The sequence below is a fragment of the Diabrotica virgifera genome, chromosome 8 (assembly GCF_917563875.1).
Source record: "Diabrotica virgifera virgifera chromosome 8, PGI_DIABVI_V3a".
NCBI classification, from domain to species: domain Eukaryota; kingdom Metazoa; phylum Arthropoda; class Insecta; order Coleoptera; family Chrysomelidae; genus Diabrotica; species Diabrotica virgifera.
The window spans coordinates 92913406-92935919 of NC_065450.1; the positions used below are offsets into that span (position 1 = coordinate 92913406).

A 22514-nucleotide genomic window follows, 5' to 3' on the forward strand; every position below is an offset into this window, starting at 1 on the left:
AGTGGATTAAAATCGACTAACTAAAAAAATACTAAATTACAAAGCAGCAGGAATAAAAAGAGTAGGATGCTTCGTGGAAAGGAGGAGCTCAGTTTGATGACGGAAGGGATCTTCTTCATGATGTGCCTATTCGTGACGAATGTTGGCGATCCTCATGGCAATCTTTATCTTATCTGCAGCGGCTCGAATAAGCTGCACAGATGTTGTGTTGCAACAGGTTCTGAGGATCTTTAACCAAGATGCTCTTCTTCTTCCTGGATCTAGCTTTTCAAATATTTTCCCCTGTAAGGTGGCTTGTAGAAGGGCATATCTGGATTCATTTCGCATAATAGGTATGTCCCAAGTATTATTACTTTCGAGATTTGATGCTGATCTGAACCTCTTAGGTTCTCTTCATTCTTCTGAGGACCTCGTCATTTGTGACTCGGTTAGCTGACGGTATCGTTCAACACCATAAAAAAGGACAGAGAAGACGTAGCATCGCAGCATTCTTACTTTTATACCAAGAGAGAAGTTGTGGCTTTTGAAGAAGGACCCCATCCGATAGAAGATGGATCTAGATGTTTCAATGCTCGCTCTTATCTCCTGGCGGTTGGTCCATTCTTCATTTATTATGGTGCCGAGGTATTCGTAATACGTCACTCTTTCTACTGGGTTTTGCTTGCGTTGAGTTGATCTTGTTCTTTAGTTACATTGTATCCCTGAAATAAGACTTGTACTGAGAACAAAGCCTATCTCGTACCAACAGCATTTATGAACCCCACCTGGGTGGTAGAAATTTGACTTTCACACATCTTGTAAATTTTTTTATGGATTTATCTTTAAGAACAATTTTAGGAGATGACTCATGAGGCTTACCGTACCTACGGTATTCTTCGCATTTTTTTTCGCGTTTTTGGAAAAGATGACAATTGCTTAATCTGGAATTATGTAAGAAGAAGACTATGACCTTCCCATATTGCGCTAAAAATATAAAAGATTTCACTCATGCAAAAAAGAACACCAACACTACCTATCCCATTCCTACTTCGTAAACATAATTTTTATATTCAAAACCGTTTACTATGACGAATTTACTGAACTCAATGATGCTATAATTTAGTAATATAACCGAAACATACCGACATTTCAGCTTGGCTTCTAAATCCACAGGCATTTTTATTTCCCCTCTACACAATCTTTCATAATGTTCTCTTCCATACGGATCAGAAGGCACATGCACCTCGTCTTGCTGTTGTATATCTTCGGATTCATCGTCACCTTTCTTTTTCGGCGAACTGATCGATTTCTGTAGCTCGTCTTCGTAATAAACCTTATTTCCTAACGCCCTCGGATGTGTTGGAATGATCTCCAAAAGCTTGTTTGTTAAATCTAATGCTAGGTGTATATTACCTAAAACAAAAAAGTAGGAAACTAAGCTACATATTAGGAAATATATTAAGTGTATAACCACCAAGTTGTTAAGGAGGTTGAACCTCTCTTTTTAACACAATTTCTTTAATAATTTCTTAAAATCTGTGATTTCTCTTTGACTCTAAAAGTCAAATTTTTTAAGTAAAAATGTAATTGTCATTACAATTAACTAAGGCAATCCCATATAAACACAATACATACAGGTTGGTCCAAAGAAAAGAGTCCACCTCAATATTTGGCAGTAGTTATTAGTGACAAGAGTTTTTATTTGTGAATCTCACCCTACCGTGGCCAAAAGGGGTTAATTATTCCCTTTTGCCTAATTGGACATCGGTGAATATTTTTGGACCACACACGACGTCCTGGGAGAAGAGCTTGTCCTTCGATATTAACAAATAGTGAACTTTTAGGGCAACTGGTTCTACGATTTTATTTGGTCTTGGTTTCAAGTTACTAAAAAAGGCGAAAGGGTTGTGCAAAGTAGAAAAATAAAAATATTAAGCGACAAAACATTTATTAACAAAACAACGAATTTAACAAATACGCGATCTAACGATTAAATTGTCTTTATTAGCGAAATAGCGAGTCTTTATTAGACACATTAGGTACCGTGTTAAAAAATTAGCGAGAAAGGTAATTATTGCGGACGGGAGAACAACAGAGAAACACACACGAACAGTTCGCCTTTTAAAGAGGTTGACTGCTAAACAGCATAATATTTTGTTGGTTCCCTAAGTAGTATGATAGAATTGATTCAAAAAACGACATAACCCAGACATCCAAAGTGAAAGTTATCCTCCAGCACCAAATTGTTCTATATGGTCCATTTAATGTTCAGAAAAAAGTCACACCTTTTTGAGCGTCGGGTTTGGGGGGGGGGGAGAGGGGGGAGAAGTCGGTAAATTCGTAGTTTTTTACGTTTTTCGTCAATATTTCTAAAACTATGAGGTTCAGCATGAACAACCTTCTATACAAAAATGTTCTACATTAAATTTGAAATAAAAAAGGCCCTATACATAATCCTTCTAAAATGAACGGTTCCAAAGTTACGGAGGTAGTATAGTATAATTATCCCCAAAAAAAGGCCTAACCCAGACATCCAAAGTAAAAGTTTTCCTCCAACACACATATATTGTTCAGTAAAAAGTTACACCATTTTGGGCGTCTGGTTTGGGGGGAGATGGTGGAGAAGTCGGTAAATTAGTAGTTTCTTTACGTTTTTCGTCAATATTTCTAAAACTATGTTTAAGCGTAAACAATGTTCTATACAAAAACATTCTACATAAAATTTAAAACAAAAATGGTCCTATCCATAATTGCTATAAAATCAACGGTTCCAGAGTTACGGAGGGTGAAATGTGGAGGTTCTCGATACTTTTTATATTTTTTGGGCAATAATTGATGATGATTTTGGGTGGTGAGGTTGACGTTTCTTCAGGGCTTATCACTAACATACCATCGGCCACTGAAATAGCAAATCCTATTAAAGAAAATATCTTTCAATCAGTAAAAATATTATAAATTGCCCAAAAAATATAAAAAGTATCGAAAACCTCCACTTTTCACCCTCCGTAACTCTGGAATCGTTGATTTTATATATCGGACCTTTTTTGTTTTAAATTTGATGTAGAACATTTTTGTATAGAACATTGTTTATGCTAAAGCATAGTTTTAGAAATATTGACGAAAAACATAAAAAACTACTAATTTACCGATTTCTCCCCCATCTCCCCCCCCCCCCAAACCGGACGCTCAGAATGGTTTAACTTTTTACTGAACAATATCTGGATCATATAGAACAATTTGGTGTTGGAGGAAAACTTTTACTTTTAATGTCTGGGTTAATCCTTTTTTGGACCAATTATACTATACTACCTCCGTAACTTTGGAACCGTTAATTTTAGAAGTATTATGCATGGGCCTTTTTTGTTTCAAATTTAATGTAGAACATTTTTGTATAGAAGATTGTTCATGCTAAACCGCATAGTTTTAGAAATATTGACGAAAAACTTAAAAAACCACGAAATTAGCGATTTCTCCCCCCAAACCCGACGCTCAAAATGGTGTGACTTTTTTCTGAACATTATGTGGACCATATAGAACAATTTGGTGTTGGAGGATAAATTTCACTTTGGATGTCTGGGTTTGGATCTAGTTATACCATAAAGAACTATTACTAAGAACATATTACTAAAGGGTAAAAATGCCACTTAACAAAAGAATGTCCACACATGTTATAATTAGTTCGCAAGGATAGATGCTAATAGCAACCACATGTGCGTTTTATCATTTGTGGCTAACACAACACAAAAAAACAAAATTTTTAAATCTTACTAGCAAATGGAGCATAAATCTTTTTAAATTTTCCCAACAAATTAAAAAGCGATATTTATACATAAATGCGAACCAATTTAACTGTTGTTTTCACAAAAAATAGATTTTAAGGGAATACCGAAACAGGCCGATTTTTATTTTTATATTGCAATTTTTTGGCATATATTTCATATTAGTGACGTCATCCATCTGAGCGCGATGACGTTTTCGATGATTTTTTAAACGGGAGTAGAGGGTCGTGTGGTAGCTCATTAGAAAGGGTAATCAATTCTCTATTCAGTAATATAAACATTAAATTAAGTGGCAAAAAAAGAAGAATATATGTAATTTATTTAATTCAAAATACATTTTACTGCTGTCAGAAATCAGAAAAATGTTTATTTCACAAATCAACATTGCTGTTCGCTTAAATTAAATGTCCAAACTTACAAGAGGCAGATGGATGGCGGGAGCTGGCTTGAACATTGAATATAAGCGAAAAGCAATGTTTATTTGTGAAATAAACATTTAATTCTGTTGTCTGACAACAGTAAAATGTATTTTGAATAAAAAAATTACATACATTCTTCTTTTATTTTGTCAATTAATTTATTTAAATATTTTTGGACACCCTGTATAAATAATTATGTTAATCAAAAATGAATAACCATTTTCAATTTCGTTGCAAAACGAAAATACAGCCGAACCATATTCTAGTCCAATCAGAGAGTGCAGCAAGCACCTCTACCGGTTTCGAAACTTATTAGTCCGGTTATTCATTTTTGATTTACATTTACTCTGATTGGAGTACGAAGGGAACTATTCTCGTTGGAACTTTACCGCTCTGAGCAGATGGGACGTGAATTGCAAATTGTAGAATTCCCTCATCTTCCGTAGTCTCAGCATCCGTATGGCTTGCAAATTGTAGAAGCCTCGGAGGTGTAACCAGAGAAGGTTCCCATTGTTTTCATTCTGGTGGGATGTAGAATAGCATTATGTTGTTTTTTATGCCATTAGAGTGAAAACTTAGTCTTTTTGCTAGCAGTTGCCGCTAGGGCATCTACACCATTTCGTTCGTTGCAATCCGAGACTGCATGCCGGGGTTTTGTTTTGGTTGGATCGGGGAGAGCAGCATATATGCCTCCTGATGAGAGACTAATAAGTTTCGAAACCGGTAGAGGCGCTTGCTGCACTCTCTGATTGGACTAGAATATGGTTCGGCTGTATTTTCGTTTTGCAACGACATTGAAAATGGTTATTCATTTTTTATTTAGATTTACTCTGATTGGAGTACGAAGGGAACTATTCTCGTTGGAACTTTACCGCTCTGAGCAGATGGGACGTGAATTGCAAATTGTAGAATTCCCTCATCTTCCTTAGTCTCAGCATCCGTATGGCTTGCAAATTGTAGAAGCCTCGGAGGTGTAACCAGAGAAGGTTCCCATTGTTTTCATTCTGGTGGGATGTAGAATAGCATTATGTTGTTTTATATGCCATTAGAGTGAAAACTTAGTCTTTTTGCTAGCAGTTGCCGCTAGGGCATCTACACCATTTCGTTCGTTGCAATCCGAGACTGCATGCCGGCGTTTTGTTTTGGTTGGATCGGGGAGAGCAGCATATATGCCTCCTGATGAGAGACTAATAAGTTTCGAAACCGGTAGAGGTGCTTGCTGCACTCTCTGATTGGACTAGAATATGGTTCGGCTGTATTTTCGTTTTGCAACGACATTGAAAATGGTTATTCATTTTTTATTTAGATTTACTCTGATTGGAGTACGAAGGGAACTATTCTCGTTGGAACTTTACCGCGCTGAGCAGATGGGACGTGAATTGCAAATTGTAGAATTCCCTCATCTTCCTTAGTCTCAGCATCCGTATGGCTTGCAAATTGTAGAAGCCTCGGAGGTGTAACCAGAGAAGGTTCCCATTGTTTTCATTCTGGTGGGATGTAGAATAGCATTATGTTGTTTTATATGCCATTAGAGTGAAAACTTAGTCTAATTATGTTAATGTTTATTTTACTGAATAGAGAATTGAATCACCTTTCAAATGAGCTACCACACGACCCCTATTCCCATTTAAAAAATCATCGATTACGTCATCACGCCCAGTTGGATGACGTCACTAGTATGAAATGTATATCAAAAAATTGTAATTTAAAAATAAAAATCAACCTGTTTCGGACGAGGAAATAAGAGAAGCAGGCGTCACAGGTGTCGTAGAACGCATAGCATGGCTGAAGTGGAACTGGGCGAGCCATGTGACCAGAGTGAATGACAGGCGGTGGACCCAAAAAATTACAGTGTGGATACTACGAACAGACAGAAGAAGCAGAGACAGTCTACACGATGGTCAGACGACGTCAAAAAAATCGCTGGGAATTGACTGCAGGAAGCTCAAGACCGACAGAACTGTCATAGGATTTGGACATACAAATGATGATATATCAACTTACAAAGTCGATTGGAAATATGAATGTTTGAAACAACCTTACTACACTACTCCAAGAAATTAACGCACGGCTTTAAAAATGGGTCATTTTTGATGTCTCAAATTTCCTAAACCTGTTTAGGAAACCGATTTAAGTGATTTTTATAATATGTTATAGCCTTGTTCCTAACAATATCGCTGTAATAATATTCTTGCTAAACAGGTAAATTTTCATTGTATACCAGTGTGTATACCATTGAATATTTTAGCATGTATAAAATACTGAAATTAAAACGTAACTATAGCCTCAGGTTTTCTTAACGGAGTGAGAACTGAAAGTCCGTGGTGTACAGACGTGTTTACAATTGCTCTCTAAAATATATAGTTTCGTGCCATTGATTGTTTTTAATTAATCAAACAGTAAGTCTTTTTTGGATCTACTACATACATTAGTTTAATTAACAACTTCAAAAAAACATAAACCTGCACCTCATTAGAAGAATGTCTTCAAAATCTCTGTGCTTATATTGCAATAATTTGTTAATGGAGATCGATAGCCAGGTCTCTTGTCTAAGTTGCAACAAATTATGCCATAAAAGATGTGCTCGATCAGAATTAAATGGTTGCAATGAAACATCCGTATCATTTGAGAACTGGCATTGTAATACCTGTAGACCCTCTCCGAATAACATTACTCTTCAGAATGAACCATCTATGTCTTCAGCCTCGCTACTCAGCAACCATCAGTTTGATTTACTTATGGACAAATTATCCATTCTCACAAATTCTGTGACAGAATTAAATAACAAGTTTTCTACACAATCACAAATGCTTGAAAACTGCATGAAGGATGTATCCGCTCTTCGTGATGAAAATAATCTTCTTCGTGAAAAAGTTAGTTCCTTGGAAAAACTAGTGAACTCTCCAACTCCGTCACAAGATGATATATATTACGAAACTACTCAGCGTTTGAAGCGGGAAAAGAACGTCCTACTCCTAGGAGTTCCTGAAAGATCACCCGAAGATGACGCTCGCATAATTAAAGAAGTAATTACGCACTTATCTCCGAATTCTGCGAATTGTATCCAGTCCGGCTATCGTCTTGGAAAAAATACTAATAATAACAAACCTCGTCTTTATCGTGTTATTTTTGGGACTCCTAAGGCTGCATTGGACGTTTTGAGAAACAAGAAGAATATTTCTCGTAATTTATATCCTTCAGTTAAGATAATCTCTGATATGACACCTAAACAGCGTCAACATCTAAATGATTTACGTGCAGAACTAGAGTTACGATTAAAAACTGAAACAAATCTCACTATTAAATATGTTTATGGAGTTCCGCAAATCGTTCAAATACTATCCAACAAAAGAGTTCGCGAGGAAGAGTCTTCACCTAACCGAGAGTCTGGCCTAAAAGTTGTAAAACCTGCCTCCTCGAAATCTGAATAGCAATCAGTACACATTGTTTTTTGGAACTCACAAGGAATTAATAGTGTTAATGACTTTTTAAGTGATTTCAATGATATACCCATTCTTTGTTTATCGGAAACATGGGTTATTACCGAAAATATAAAATTTTCAAATTATTTATCTACTTACTCATGTGCCAGTTCAGTTGCCATAAAAGAAAAATCCTTGGGTAGGGCTAGCGGTGGTCTATCAATTTTTTGTAATCCCAACCTTTCTTCTGTTTGTATTGATAAATCACCTTGGTGGATCTTTTGTTTAATATCTAGCAATAATTATAAATTTGTAGTCTGTAACGTTTATTTTAAACCTAGTCTAAGTATTGAATATTTATTGTCACTATTTCAGGAGGTGTTATCTAATATTTTAGAGAAATTTAATGATACACCTATAATTATTGGAGGAGACTTTAACTCCCGTGTTTCAGACAATGACGTATCCCCTCCTGAAATATTTGAAAACACAAATTTTTTTGACGAGAGACAAAGTTTAGATACTGTAATTAATGCAAAAGGTAGATGCCTTCTTGATTTCATGAATTTTAACGGGTTCTGTCTGTTAAATGGTAGGTGTATTTCTGATCGGCCTGCAAAATTTACTTTCGTCGGCCCTATGGGCAAGAGTACAATAGATTTAGTTTGGGTAAATAACTCACATTTGCACTTTGTTAATGATGTTTACGTAAATACAACGTGTACTTTATCAGACCACTTTCCTGTTTCATGCTTTATAACTCAAACGTATCTCTCACCTATGAAAGAAACTATAATAAAAAATAAAACTATTTTTAAGTTAAATGAATCTTTAGTTCTGTCTTATAAACTAAACATGCAAAATTCGGCGGGGGTGCACATAATTCATGATGTCGAAATGGCAAACAAAAACCTGTTGGATAATATTTATAAAACAGCTGATAATCTTGGGCTGTCAAAAAGTATAATCGCTCCTAACAGACCTAATAAACACAAACCGTGGTATGATTGTCAATGTAGAGATCTAAAGAAATCAGTTAAAAGTAAACTCAAAATTTGTCAACAAAACAATTTCTCAAATCAAACTAAAAACGAATACTTAATTATTAAAGCAGAGTATAAAAAATTATTAAAAGTAAAAAAAACTGAATTTCAACAAAATATTATTGGTAATATTTCCAACTCTACTGATTCAAAAACTTTTTGGTTTCATATTAAAAGAGCTCGAAATATTTCAAATAGTTACATATCTTTACCTGCTGCAACATGGGAAACATTCTACTCTGAAATTATGGGAGCCGGGATAGTGGACACAACCCTCTATTTCGATGCGAGGAATCCGTATTTTGATAATCCTATTACCACCAATGAAATTTACTTAGCTTTAAATTCCTGTCAAAACAACAAAGCTCCAGGATCTGATAATATTCCCTATGAGTTTTACAAATACTTACCAAATAACTGGATCTTATACCTTAACTCATTTTTCAATACTATCTTCAACACTTCCACTTTTCCTAATAGTTGGTCGAAAATTACTCTAAAAATGCTCCACAAAAAAGGTCCCTCTAACGATCCTTCCAATTACAGGGGAATTGCTTTAGTAAACTGCATTACTAAAGTATTCATGCAAATTATTTTGAACCGTTTAGTCAATTGGGTAGAATCGTTTAATATACTTCCCGAATCCCAATCTGGTTTTCGTAAAGAACGTGGTTGTTACGATAATGTCTATACTCTTACATCCATCATTCAATTTCGTCTCCGATTTAAAAAGCGCAAGCTATTTGTATTGTTTGTTGACTTTAAGCGGGCTTTTGATTGCATTAACCACGCGTTGCTCTGGTCTAAACTTTTTGCTTTGGGTATTAGCTCTAAAATTGTACTTCTACTTAAATCTTTCTATTCTAATGCTACCTTTAGGGTTAATGCTGACGAGCAATATACTAAATCGTTTAACATTTGTGAGGGCGTGTTACAGGGAGAAGTCCTCAGTCCCTTGTTATTTGCGTTATTTCTTGCAGACATCGAAGATTTTTTTAAAAGCCGCGGAGCAGAAGGCATCAATGTTAATAACGTAAATGAAACTCTTATGCTTTTATACGCTGACGATTTGGTAATATTAGGTCACTCGGAGATCGATATATCAAAAAAATTAAAAATGTTGGAGGATTACTGCAAACAAAACAAACTTACTGTCAATACTGCTAAAACTAAAATTATGTGTTTCTCTAGGGGTCCTTATAACTTAAAAAATAATATTAAATTCACTTTCAATCAATATCCCATTCTATTAACTAACACCTATAATTACCTTGGAGTGACTTTTGCCTCTTCGTCTCTATTCCGTGAAATGGCAGATGTGAGTAATGCGAAAGCTAAACAAGCAACTGGAGCACTTATACCTGTTCTAGCTAAACTTAAAATTGACTGCATGCAAACGAGGCTACAACTTTTTGATGCATTAGTAACAAGTACAATCTCCAATTGTATTTCTGTATGGGCACTCCGTTATGTAGATGTTCTCGAACAAGTTCAAGTACAATTCCTAAAACGAATTCTTATGCTTCCCATATCCACACCCGGTTACATAGTCAGAGTGGAATGCGGCAGAGTCAAACTCTTGTATAATATATTCAAGTGGACACTAAACTGGTTAAAGAAAATTTATATGATGGACGATTCCCGTTACCCCAAAATGTGCTTTTTTCGTCAACTACAACTGATGGAGACCGATAGCAGGTATAACTGGGCAGCGCAGGTAAAATCACTTTTTACTTTTATTGATGCTGAACCTATTTGGAATAATCTCTCCCTTCATTCCCTACAACTGAATAGAAAAGCCTTGTTAATCAAATTTAAAAATAAGCTCTCAGAATTAGATATTTCTCTTTGTCAGCAATCCAATTTTCTCCCCTTATATAAACACCTAGCTCTTTCCGAATTAAGTCAAAAATACTTATGCCTAAAAATGCCCATCCAGATTACAAGAACTATTGCACAGCTTCGATTATGTAATTCATTCTGCTTAACGTTCACTTATAAGGATTCTACATATAAAATTAATCCTAATGAAATCTGTACTATTTGTAACAATAAGGAGTTAGAAACAATTGAACATATACTTTTTGATTGTCCAATATATTCTTGTATGAAACAATCATCCATTAATTATATAGCCGATATTGATACTGTAACTCATACCTTAAATAACATTACAGTGTATTCAGCTAAAATAATAGCTGGCTATATCTGGAATGTTCTAAAACTTAGGTCTTTCATCATAAATGAATAGTTAAATACGTAAATTATACTTTGTATCTTTAATTAATTCTTATATAACTCGTTGTTTTTTTTTTTTTTTTTTTTTTTTATTTATTTCTTTCTTTTGTTTGACCCTAAAATAAACATATTGTGTGTTTCTTGGGATGAAGAAAGAAAGGGAAAAAAAAGGAACGAAATATTTGTTCTCACCCTTTCCATAAAATTGTAAAATTTTAAAAGGAAATAAATGTATCTATCTATCTATCTATCAGGTTTTCTTAACATTCTGTTTTTTTATTCATTCGCTTATGTTGGATCATAAAAAAGTTAGGTACTTTAACAACTAGCTTTGTTTTTCTTCAATACAGGGTGTATCTAAATACGTGCAGCAAACTTTAAGGGGTAATTCTGCATGGAAAAATAATGACAGTTTGCTTTATAAACATATTTTATGTCTGCAAATGCTTTGTTTCCGAGATACGGAATGTTGAAAATTTTCTTACAAACTGACGATTTATTTATTGCTCTAAAACCAGTTGAGATATGCAAATGAAATTTGGTAGGTTTTAAGCGGTAGTTATTGCGTATTTTTCGACATACTGTTAAGAATTTTATATTTTCCATTGGCGCGCATTGCACGCCAGTTGTGAATATAAAACTCTTAATTGTGTATATAAACAATGCGCAATAACTAACTCTTAAAACCCAACAAATTTCATTTGCATATCTCAACCGGTTTTAGAGCAATAAATAAATCGTCAGTTTGTAAGAAAAATTTCAACATCCCGTATCTCCGAAACGAAGCATTTGCGGACATAAGTTTATCAAGCCAACTGACATTTCTTTTTCATGCAGAATTACCCCTTACAGTTTGTCGCCCACCCTGTATTGATGAAAAACATGGCTAGTTGTTAAAGTACCTAACTTTTTTATTATCCAAGATAAGCGATTGAATAAAAAACAGAATGTTAAGAAAATCTGAGGCTATAGTTGACAAAAAGCACAGTTTGATTGGTACACCCAGTATACAGTGACAATTTACCATTCTAGCAACAATATAATTACAGCGATATTGTTAAAGAATAAGACTATAACATATTTAAAAAATCACTTAAATCGGACAACAGGTTTAGGAAATTCGGTGCGTTAATTTCTTGGAGTAATGTATTATAAACCGCGAGATATTAACAGAACTTCAACCACGATTTTCTAAGTCCTGCCCTTTGCAATACTGGAAGGTTAGAAAAAATACTTACAATTTATGGAAAAATCCACGGGTTTCCTGTGACATTTTCCTGTGAAAATTAGATTTTTCATGAGGAAAAAAATGAGGAGTTGCGATGAGTTTCTGAGTCCTGCCATATCCGTAGAATGACAGGATACTATCAATTTTATGAAGAAAATTTTTTGGGCAGGAAGGTTGCAAAAGGACTAAGGGAGTATGTAGATATACAAACATGTAATGAAAATAATGAAATTTTCATAATTTTCTGAGTCCTGCCAACTTAATCGATTAAACATAATTATTTGAAAATGATCGAAAAAAATGTTGGCATGGCGTCTCCTAATGTTTAACTACACTTGTCCCTTTTAAAATTCTGTGGAAAATTTTCACCCTGGTTCCGTGAGTCATAAAATAAATTTCATTATAAAATAAATAATTTAAGTAGACATTATTTAAAATGGCAGGATGTTTAGTTACACCTTTTTTCCTATACATAGTTAAAAAATGTGTACGAAAATTCGTGGAAAGTTACACGATTTTCTGTGTCATGCCATTTTGCACATATCTCAAGAATGTTAATATAAAGCTCTTTACAAAGAGGCAGGATGGTTGTGTAGTTATTTCGTATATAAAAATAACATTTTAAGTCTGTAAAATTATTGCTGGTTGTTATACAAACATATTCATATCACCACAATTTTCTGAGTCATGGCATGTCAAGTATGCTTAAAAAAACATTAATCTAAAACCGTTTACAACGTGGCATGATAATCGCAAAGATATTTAATACATAAAAATTAATTTTTAAATCGTTAAAACAATCTTACGGTATTAAATATTATTTTCCTGAGTAATGTCTCGGATTTTTACACACCTTTCAAATCTAATACCAAACTGTAAGATCTTTATTTTAAGCGATTAGATCATATTTGTATCTAAGTAAACGTAATAAAAGTAATAGGAAGAAAATCAATAATTTTACAATTAATTGGTTATAGTATGGATTGTACCTATTATACAGGGTGTCCAGAAACTGTTCTAACAAACGAAGCCCGGAGATTCCTCAGATAATTTTAAGAAAATTTAACTCAATTCACCTAGTCCGAAAATGCTTCCTAAGGAAGCTAAAGCTCTTTAAAGATGGCGTATTGTAATAAGTTTTTTTTAAAATAGCTCCAGAACACTTCTATTTAGAAAAACGAAAATTGGTACACCTATTTATCTTTCAGAGATAAATCGATTCCATCAATTGTCAATTTTTAGTACCGGTCATAGCCGGCCGTTTATGGTAGGGAAACGGATATTTTATCGCATAACTTTTCTGTGCTTAACTTTGAAGCATTTTTGACACTGGATTATTAAACTATGGGGTATTCTTGTACTAAAAGGTACTCTTGCTTTAATTAGGTAGGATACGCCAGGTTCTAAACAAATCGATTAGAAAAATTTTGCGGTTTTTGAATTTGAAAAAAAAAATAAAAAAAAACTATTTAAAAAACGAAAACTGGTACGTTTATTTCTCTTCCAGAGATGAATCGATTTTATCAATTGTGAATTTCTAGTATCGGTCATAGGCGTCCGTCTTGGGTGGATCAACGAAATCTCATAACTTGCATTAATTTTTAAGCATTTTTGACAGTAGAGTATTAAATTATGAGGTATTCTAGTACTAAAAGTTACTCTTGCTTTAAGTCGATAAATACACCGTATTTTCTTTATTTTTTTATTCAAATTTTTCTTAAATTCAAAATACGAAAAATTTTAAAATTGATTTTTCTAGAAAACGGTGCATCCTACCGACTTAAAGCAAGAGTACCTTTTAGTACAGTCGAACCCGCTTATTAGAATACCGGTTAACTGAATATCCCGGTTTAAGGAATAGAAATTTGAGGTCCCAAAACTTTTTACTACGCTTATATGATCGGTTATTAGAATATCCCTGTTATAGGAATACTTTTTCTTGGCACGAAGGCTATTCCAATTAGCGGGTTCGACTGTACTAGAATACCTCACAATTTAATAATATAGTGTCAAAAATGCTTAAAAGTTAAAGACAAAAAAGTTATGCGATAAAATAACCGTTGTCCTACCCAAAACGGACTCCTATGATCGGTACTAGAGATTCGCAATTGATGGAATCGATTTATCTCTGGAAGATAAAAAGGCGGACCAGTTTTTGTGTATCGAAAGGAAGCGTTTTGGAGATATAAAAAAGATAAATACAAGGCGCCATCTTCAAAGAGCTCTAGCTCCCTTAGGAAACATTTTTGGATTAGGTGAATTGTGTTAAATCTTCTTACAATGATCTTAGGAATCTTAAAATTATATACAGGGTGTTCCATTTAAAAAAACATAAGTTTGTGTCGCCCTGTCAATACGGGTAGCCCTGCATATTAGAAAATATTTTTAAATTATGATCCTATCTTTGCCCCACGTTTTACCTAAATACTTTTTTTCGTATCTCTTACGACAAACGAGTAATTGGACTTTGTCACACTAATGCCCCACCCTGTATACGAAATAACTATAAAACCACCCAGTCTCTTTGTAAATAGTCTTATATTAAGATTCTTGAAACATATGTAAAATGGCATGACTCAGAACATCGTGGAATTTTTCACGAATTTTCTTACAAATCTAGGACTCCCGCCGTCTTACTAGAACCGTTTAACCTTCCTGCCGAGTACCGAAAAAGTATTGATTGCATTTGAGTATTAAAACTTTTTAAAGGCAGGACTCAGAAAATCACGGAATCGGGGTGAAAAATTTCCGCAGAATTTTCCCAGCGACAAGTATACTTAAACATTAGGAGACGTCATGCCAATATTTTTTTTGATCATTTTGAAATAAATATGTTTTAAGTTATTTAGTTGGCAGGACCCAGAAAATCATGAAAATTTCATTATTTTCCTTACATGTTTGTAAACATATATACTGCGTTAGCCCGTTTGCAACCCTCCTGCCTAAAAAATTTTCTTCATAAAATCGATAGTATCCTGTCATTCTACGGATATGGCAGGACTCAGAAATTCATCGCAAAACCCTATTTTTATTTTTTGGGAAAATCTAGTTTTTACAGGAAAATGTTACAGTAAATTTGTGGATGTTTCCACATATTGTAAGTACTTCGTCTACCCTTCCAGTATTGCAAAAGGCAAGACTGAGAAAATCGTGGCTGAACTTCTGTATAATATCTCCCGGTCTATTAATCTGATTTCATTACTTCTGACGTGACTTTATTTGCAAATCTTGAAAAAATTATGAAGAGTATTCGCATGAAGTTTATCTAATATAACCTCTTAAAGGACTCCTTTTTCTACTGCCAAGTTCAGTAATACTTTTTCTTTGTACTGTTTTTACAATTATATAACGTCAATTTATATATATATTTTCTAGGTCAACAGAAAACTAGAATCGAGTCGCCATTTATTTCACTTATTCCCCGTTAGAGGGCGTTCTAACCTTACTCCGGTATAAATAGTTTTATTGTATACCGAGAACTACGGAAGTTTTGATTTAAATTTGTCTTCTTGCATAGCCTCCTTGACAAAAGGTAGACCTAGAAATAGCGCTATCGGGGGATGGCAGGAGACAGATTTAAATCAAAACTAAACCGTCTATTTTTGTATTTTTACTAATGCCATACTCTGTATAAGAGTACAAAGACTCGTTTCATATAGTTTCTCTGAACCGCATTTTTGGAATATTTCCCAGCGGTGCCTTTTGATATTTTGATTTCTAGGTCAACAGAAAACTAGAATCGAGTCGCCATTTATTTCACTTATTCCCCGTTAGAGGGCGTTCTAACCTTACTCCGGTATAAATAGTTTTATTGTATACCGAGAACTACGGAAGTTTTGATTTAAATTTGTCTTCTTGCATAGCCTCCTTGACAAAAGGTAGACCTAGAAATAGCGCTATCGGGGGATGGCAGGAGACAGATTTAAATCAAAACTAAACCGTCTATTTTTGTATTTTTACTAATGCCATACTCTGTATAAGAGTACAAAGACTCGTTTCATATAGTTTCTCTGAACCGCATTTTTGGAATATTTCCCAGCGGTGCCTTTTGATATTTTGATTTCTAGGTCAACAGAAAACTAGAATCGAGTCGCCATTTATTTCACTTATTCCCCGTTAGAGGGCGTTCTAACCTTACTCCGGTATAAATAGTTTTATTGTATACCGAGAACTACGGAAGTTTTGATTTAAATTTGTCTTCTTGCATAGCCTCCTTGACAAAAGGTAGACCTAGAAATAGCGCTATCGGGGGATGGCAGGAGACAGATTTAAATCAAAACTAAACCGTCTATTTTTGTATTTTTACTAATGCCATACTCTGTATAAGAGTACAAAGACTCGTTTCATATAGTTTCTCTGAACCGCATTTTTGGAATATTTCCCAGCGGTGCCTTTTGATATTTTGATTTCTAGGTCAACAGAAAACTAGAATCGAGTCGCCATTTATTTCACTTATTCCCCGTTAGAGGGCGTTCTAACCTTACTCCGGTATAAATAGTTTTATTGTATACCGAGAACTACGGAAGTTTTGATTTAAATTTGTCTTCTTGCATAGCCTCCTTGACAAAAGGTAGACCTAGAAATAGCGCTATCGGGGGATGGCAGAAGACAGATTTAAATCAAAACTAAACCGTCTATTTTTGTATTTTTACTAATGCCATACTCTGTATAAGAGTACAAAGACTCGTTTCATATAGTTTCTCTGAACCGCATTTTTGGAATATTTCCCAGCGGTGCCTTTTGATATTTTGATTTCTAGGTCAACAGAAAACTAGAATCGAGTCGCCATTTATTTCACTTATTCCCCGTTAGAGGGCGTTCTAACCTTACTCCGGTATAAATAGTTTTATTGTATACCGAGAACTACGGAAGTTTTGATTTAAATTTGTCTTCTTGCATAGCCTCCTTGACAAAAGGTAGACCTAGAAATAGCGCTATCGGGGGATGGCAGGAGACAGATTTAAATCAAAACTAAACCGTCTATTTTTGTATTTTTACTAATGCCATACTCTGTATAAGAGTACAAAGACTCGTTTCATATAGTTTCTCTGAACCGCATTTTTGGAATATTTCCCAGCGGTGCCTTTTGATATTTTGATTTCTAGGTCAACAGAAAACTAGAATCGAGTCGCCATTTATTTCAATTATATAACGGTTTTCCTACATTTTTTTAGATGACATTGTTTTTCTCCAGAATTGTCTTTTGAGATGACATCAAGCTACTTTGTTTTTCAGTTTATATTTCTTACACGCGGTTCATGGTGGATGTGATCACCTTTCACTTTCCAGTTTTTTATCCACCTAGTTGCACTCTCTCAAGATCTTCCGTTCATAGCATTGGTTATCCATTGTTGCCTGATTTGTCTTTGTAACGAGATTTAACTCATTATTCAGGTCTTTTAAAAATCCTAAATTAATCCATTAGATATTTATTTATAAATCAAAAAACATCAAGGACACGATTTAATTTAGCAAGTAGAACAGCGTAGGTGAAGTAAATAACTCCGGCATGTATTCTTGCAGACCTCAGCAAGGTTGTTTATGATATACCGATGAACTTGACACAGTAATGAAAAACATTGACAAACATATTTAGATAACGATGTGTCGATAAATAAGGGAACTTGAATAGATAGGGGAGTTAGTTGAGTTTGAAAATAATATAATCACCTGGCAGCTGAATGCACTTATATGGTATTTGTTACCTGAATAAACAAGATATGTGTATTTGAGTGTATTCCTGCTATCCAACCTCACGTAAGGGTAAACCAACGCCAACAACCACCATATGGCGATCCTGGCAGGATCGCCATCTAATATACGTTACCACCCTGGGAGGTAAAGATGGTAGTACTACAGGTTCTTTTCAATATTAAGCAGCTAAGGGAGAATAAACTAGGTGTCCGTTGAATAAAGATGTTTTATTCTACCTTAGCTGCTTAACACTGAAAAGAACCTGTAGTACTACCACCCTTACCTCCCAGGGTGGTAAAGTATATTAGATATTGGGCGTCCTCTTTTCCTTTTCCCTGTTGGTTGCATTACTTATATTTTTTGCCAAGTGACCAAGTGTAATGATTATATTATCTTTATTATATTTATGTAATGATTATAAACTGCGCGTCATAGAAAACGGGCACCCTAAAAAATGGGTCGTTTTTGATGTCGTGTATCTCCTAAACCTGTTGTCCGATTTAAATGATTTTTTGAATATGTTATAGCCGTATTCTTTGTCAATATCCCTGTAATAATATTTTTGCTAAACAAGTAAATTTTCATTGTATAGCGGGTGTACGAATCAAACTGTGTTTTTTTCTCAAAGTTCGCAACACCCCGTGGAATATTCTAGCATTTATAAAATACTAAAATTTAAACCCAACTATAGCCTCAGGTTTTCTTAACATTCTGTTTTTTGATTCATTCGCTTATGTTGGATAATACAAAAGTTATATACTTTAACAACTAGTCATGTTCTTCATCAGTACAGGGTGTTATAAGTCATAAGGTGTTTTAGGGACTAAATAAGTTCAACAAACTTTAAGGGGTAATTCTGCATTAAAAATAATGACAGTTTGCTTTATAATCATATATCCGCAAAAGCTTCGTTTCCGAGATACGGGATGTTAAATTTTTTCTTACAAACTGATGATTTATTTATTGCTTTAAAACCGGTTGAGATATGCAAATGAAATTTGGTAGGTTTTAAGAGATGGTTATTGCGCATTTTTTGACATTCAACTAAGAATTTTATATTCACTATTGCAGCGCATACGGGTAATATGACCGATCGTATTATTCGTATGCACGCCAATGGTGAATAAAAAATTCTTAATTGTATGTCAAAAAATGTTCAAAAATTACGTCTTAAAACCCACCAAATTTCATTTGCATATCTCAACCGGTTTTAGGGCAATAAATAAATCGTCAGTTTGTAAGAAAAAATTCAACATCCTGTATATCGGAAACAAAGCATTTGCGGACATATGTTTATAAAGCAACCGGTCATTACGTTTTCATGCAGAATTACCCCTTAAAGTTTGTCGTACTTCTTTAGAAACACCCTGTACTGATAAAGAGCATGCCTAGTTGTTAAAGTACATAACTTTTGTATTATCCAACATAAGCGAATGAATCAAAAAACAGAATGTTAAGAAAACCTGAGGCTATAGTTGGGTTTTAATTTCAGTATCTTATAAATGCTAGAATATTCCACAGGGTGTTGCGAACTTTGAGAAAAAAAACACGGTTTGATTCGTATACCCGGTATACGATGAAAATTTACTTGTTTTGCAAAAATATTATTACAGGAATATTGACAAAGAATAGGGCTATAACATATTTAAAAAATCACTTAAATCGGACAACAGGTTTAGGAGATGCGCGACATCAAAAATGACCCATTTTTTAGGGTGCCCGTTTTCTATGACGCGCAGTTTATTATATTATCTTATGGAAACGACAAATATACAAAGAAAGAAAAAATACTGTGATAATGGAGTCAGAGGCAGGACCAACAATAAGAGAACATAATAAAATCAGTTGATAACTTAAAAATATGAAAGCCACCTTAACTAATATATTACCCTGTTTATAAGTAGAAAATGCTAAATACTCCAAAATATCACTCTGATGTATCGTTTGGTTGGCTTCCTTGCGCAACCTTTCGTTGGCTTCGGTCATCCACAATAAAGTGTGGTAATAATCTCCGTTGTTGTAACTCTGTCGGCCCAGTTCAAAACAGTCAGCTGCAGTCAGTTCAGCACTGTACTTAATGCCGTTCAATTCGCCCCTGGCTAATGAAGATGTATCTAACCTGGAAAAAATTATTATTACAATACAAACACTATTTCACTTAATATATTGTTACATTATTACTAAAATAACGCTATGTGAACACGTTAAAAACGAAAAAGAACTCTTGTAGAAGTCAAAGTTTTTAACTTAATAAAATATAAAATAATATTAAATCAAAAACTTTTTTGGGACCATTTTCTGGTTACACTTCCGTGGCTTTTAAAAATGCAAGCCAATCGGATGCTGGAGTTCATTGAAACAATCAGTTCATGCATGAAGCCAATTCAAGTTCCATCTGTCCAGCGCGCCAGAATTCCAACGAAAATGGAACCCTATATACTCAGATAGGAGTAATACTAATAGAAATAAAAATGAATAACCATTTTCATCTCATTGCAGTGGCGTGCTGGCCATATAAATGAATCGGTGCAATCACCGAGAGGCCGCAACCTATTGAGGCCGGTCAAATAAGTTTTTTTCACAAAAAATTTTGGATGTAACAATTTTTTTTAAATTTCTAATCGAATGATATTAACAAAACATTTAAAAAATATTTTATTTCCATACATAGTGTTCGAGCCATTTGAATAATATTGCATTAATTCCAGTTGTCTGTTTTATACACACCCTGTATTTCAAACCGGTTAAAATTAAGACATTCAATTGAGCCATGAATAGGTATTATTCGGCTGATAAACACAGACTTTTACACAAAATACTACTGACAATTGTATATATTTTTTTAGTTGTGTGTTTCTGGGAAAAGTTCGTTAAGTATTTTTGGATATTTTCGGTTTTGCTGAGTGGACAGAACCAGGCGATGTATCGCGGTTATCTTGAAATTAGCGAGGATAGAATTATTAGAAATATATGTTTAATATAGATTTTCTATAAATGGAAAAACAACTTAAAACAATCTGCGATGCAGACGATGCAATACTAATGTCTCAAAGTGAACATGATTTACAACGTATCTCTCTCTTGTTGTTTCCCCATTACTGAAGATCGTGATTTCTTCCAATATTCCTAGCAATTTTATTCCATTGTTCTCTATCTTCAGATGCTCTAAGTGCTTTGTAAAATGACTTTCCAGCTGAATTCTTAATTTGGTCGGACCATCTAGTTGGTGATCGTCCTATTGATCTTCTGCCCGGAACTTTTCCAGAAACAATTAATATCTCCAAACTATCGTCACCTCTGTGAACCACGTGACCGAAGAATTACAGAATTCGTTACAGACATATTGTGGACAGACCTTTTTTTAATTTCGAGTTGGTTTAGAATGGAAACGTTTGTCCTATGAGCTGTCCAAGGTGTGCGCAGCATTCTTCTCCAGCACCACATCTTAAAGGCATCCGCTCTCAAAAGCACCACACTTGGACTCAAGAGTCCAAGTCTCTGTCCCGTATATTGAGAATACAAGGGCATTCACCAGTTTCATCTTGATATTTTGAGAAATAGATCTGTGTTTACAAACTTTAGTTAGGCGACTCATCGCATTTTTTGCAATACCAATACGTCTCCTAACTTTTGCTTCACAGTTACCATCGTCAGTTGTACTAGACCCGAGATAGACAAAGGTGTTTACTATTTGGTATTCCTGTAACATGTTATAGTCAGTTGAATAGTGTCGAATCTGTCTGACCACCATTATTTTTGTCTTAGCTTTATTGATTTTCAGACCAACTTTACTGCTTTCATACTCAACTTTTCGCAGGAGATCAAACATTTCTTACAACGTATGCTGCACCAATTTAACATAACCGCCAGAAAATTTAACATGTTACAGAACATGTAACATGTACAGCCGGTTCCTAAAAAAACTGATACGACTCTTAGTAAGATTTGATCATGTTGAGCAGTGTATTTGATTGATCTGACAAATTGATTATGACAGACAAATAATAAAATAAACAAACAACAAACAACTGATTCATGAAAAAACTAATAAGTATTTTAGAAAAATTTAAACGCAGGATGAAAGATTACATTATTACCGAGGGCGGAAAGCCCCTTAAAATAAACAAGCAGTTTCTATTGAATGAAATATTTGAAATTAAATATCACACTTTTTTTTATTTTCAGCCCTGTAACTTATTAAAATAAATATTATAGAAATTTTCAGGGACTTTCAGCCCTCGGTAATAATGTAGTCTTTCATTCTGAGTTTAAATTTTTCAAAAATATTTATTAGTTTTCTCAGGATTCGAAAAAAAAAATGAATACGATTAAAATACATTGAGAATTTTGACATGCGTCACAATTTTGCATTAACTCAATGTAAAATTTTAAACTGATGAATTCCAGCTTCCCTAATTATTTGACATCAAAAGACATTGGAAATAATTTGTAGATGATTGAAATCTGTATTGAAAACAACTGTTAAAATTGTTCTACGTAATTAAACATATTCCAAAATTTTGTAAAAATGTAATACATTTCAGTTTTCAGCCCAAACTTAGGCCACACACAATGCGATAATGTTCACATTTTTGAACTGTCAATATTTTTATTTTATCATAAAATACAGTTGATAAGATACCCTCAGTTGCGGAGAAAATATTAATAATAAAGTCTAATAACCGTGGAACAGAATAAGCTATGTGACAAAT

General features: G+C 34.2%; 1 protein-coding gene across 1 annotated transcript in view; it reads right to left on the bottom strand.

The window, feature by feature from the left end:
* The window catches only part of LOC126890041 (prolyl 4-hydroxylase subunit alpha-1), a 103513-nt gene that overhangs the window by 31337 nt on the left and 49662 nt on the right, over positions 1-22514 (bottom strand). The window contains exons 2-3 of the mRNA XM_050658872.1: positions 19692-19921; positions 1122-1392 (exon numbers count right to left, since the gene is read on the bottom strand). Of these exons, the coding sequence (XP_050514829.1) occupies positions 1122-1392; positions 19692-19921 (501 nt within the window). The remainder of the gene's footprint in view (positions 1-1121; positions 1393-19691; positions 19922-22514) is intronic.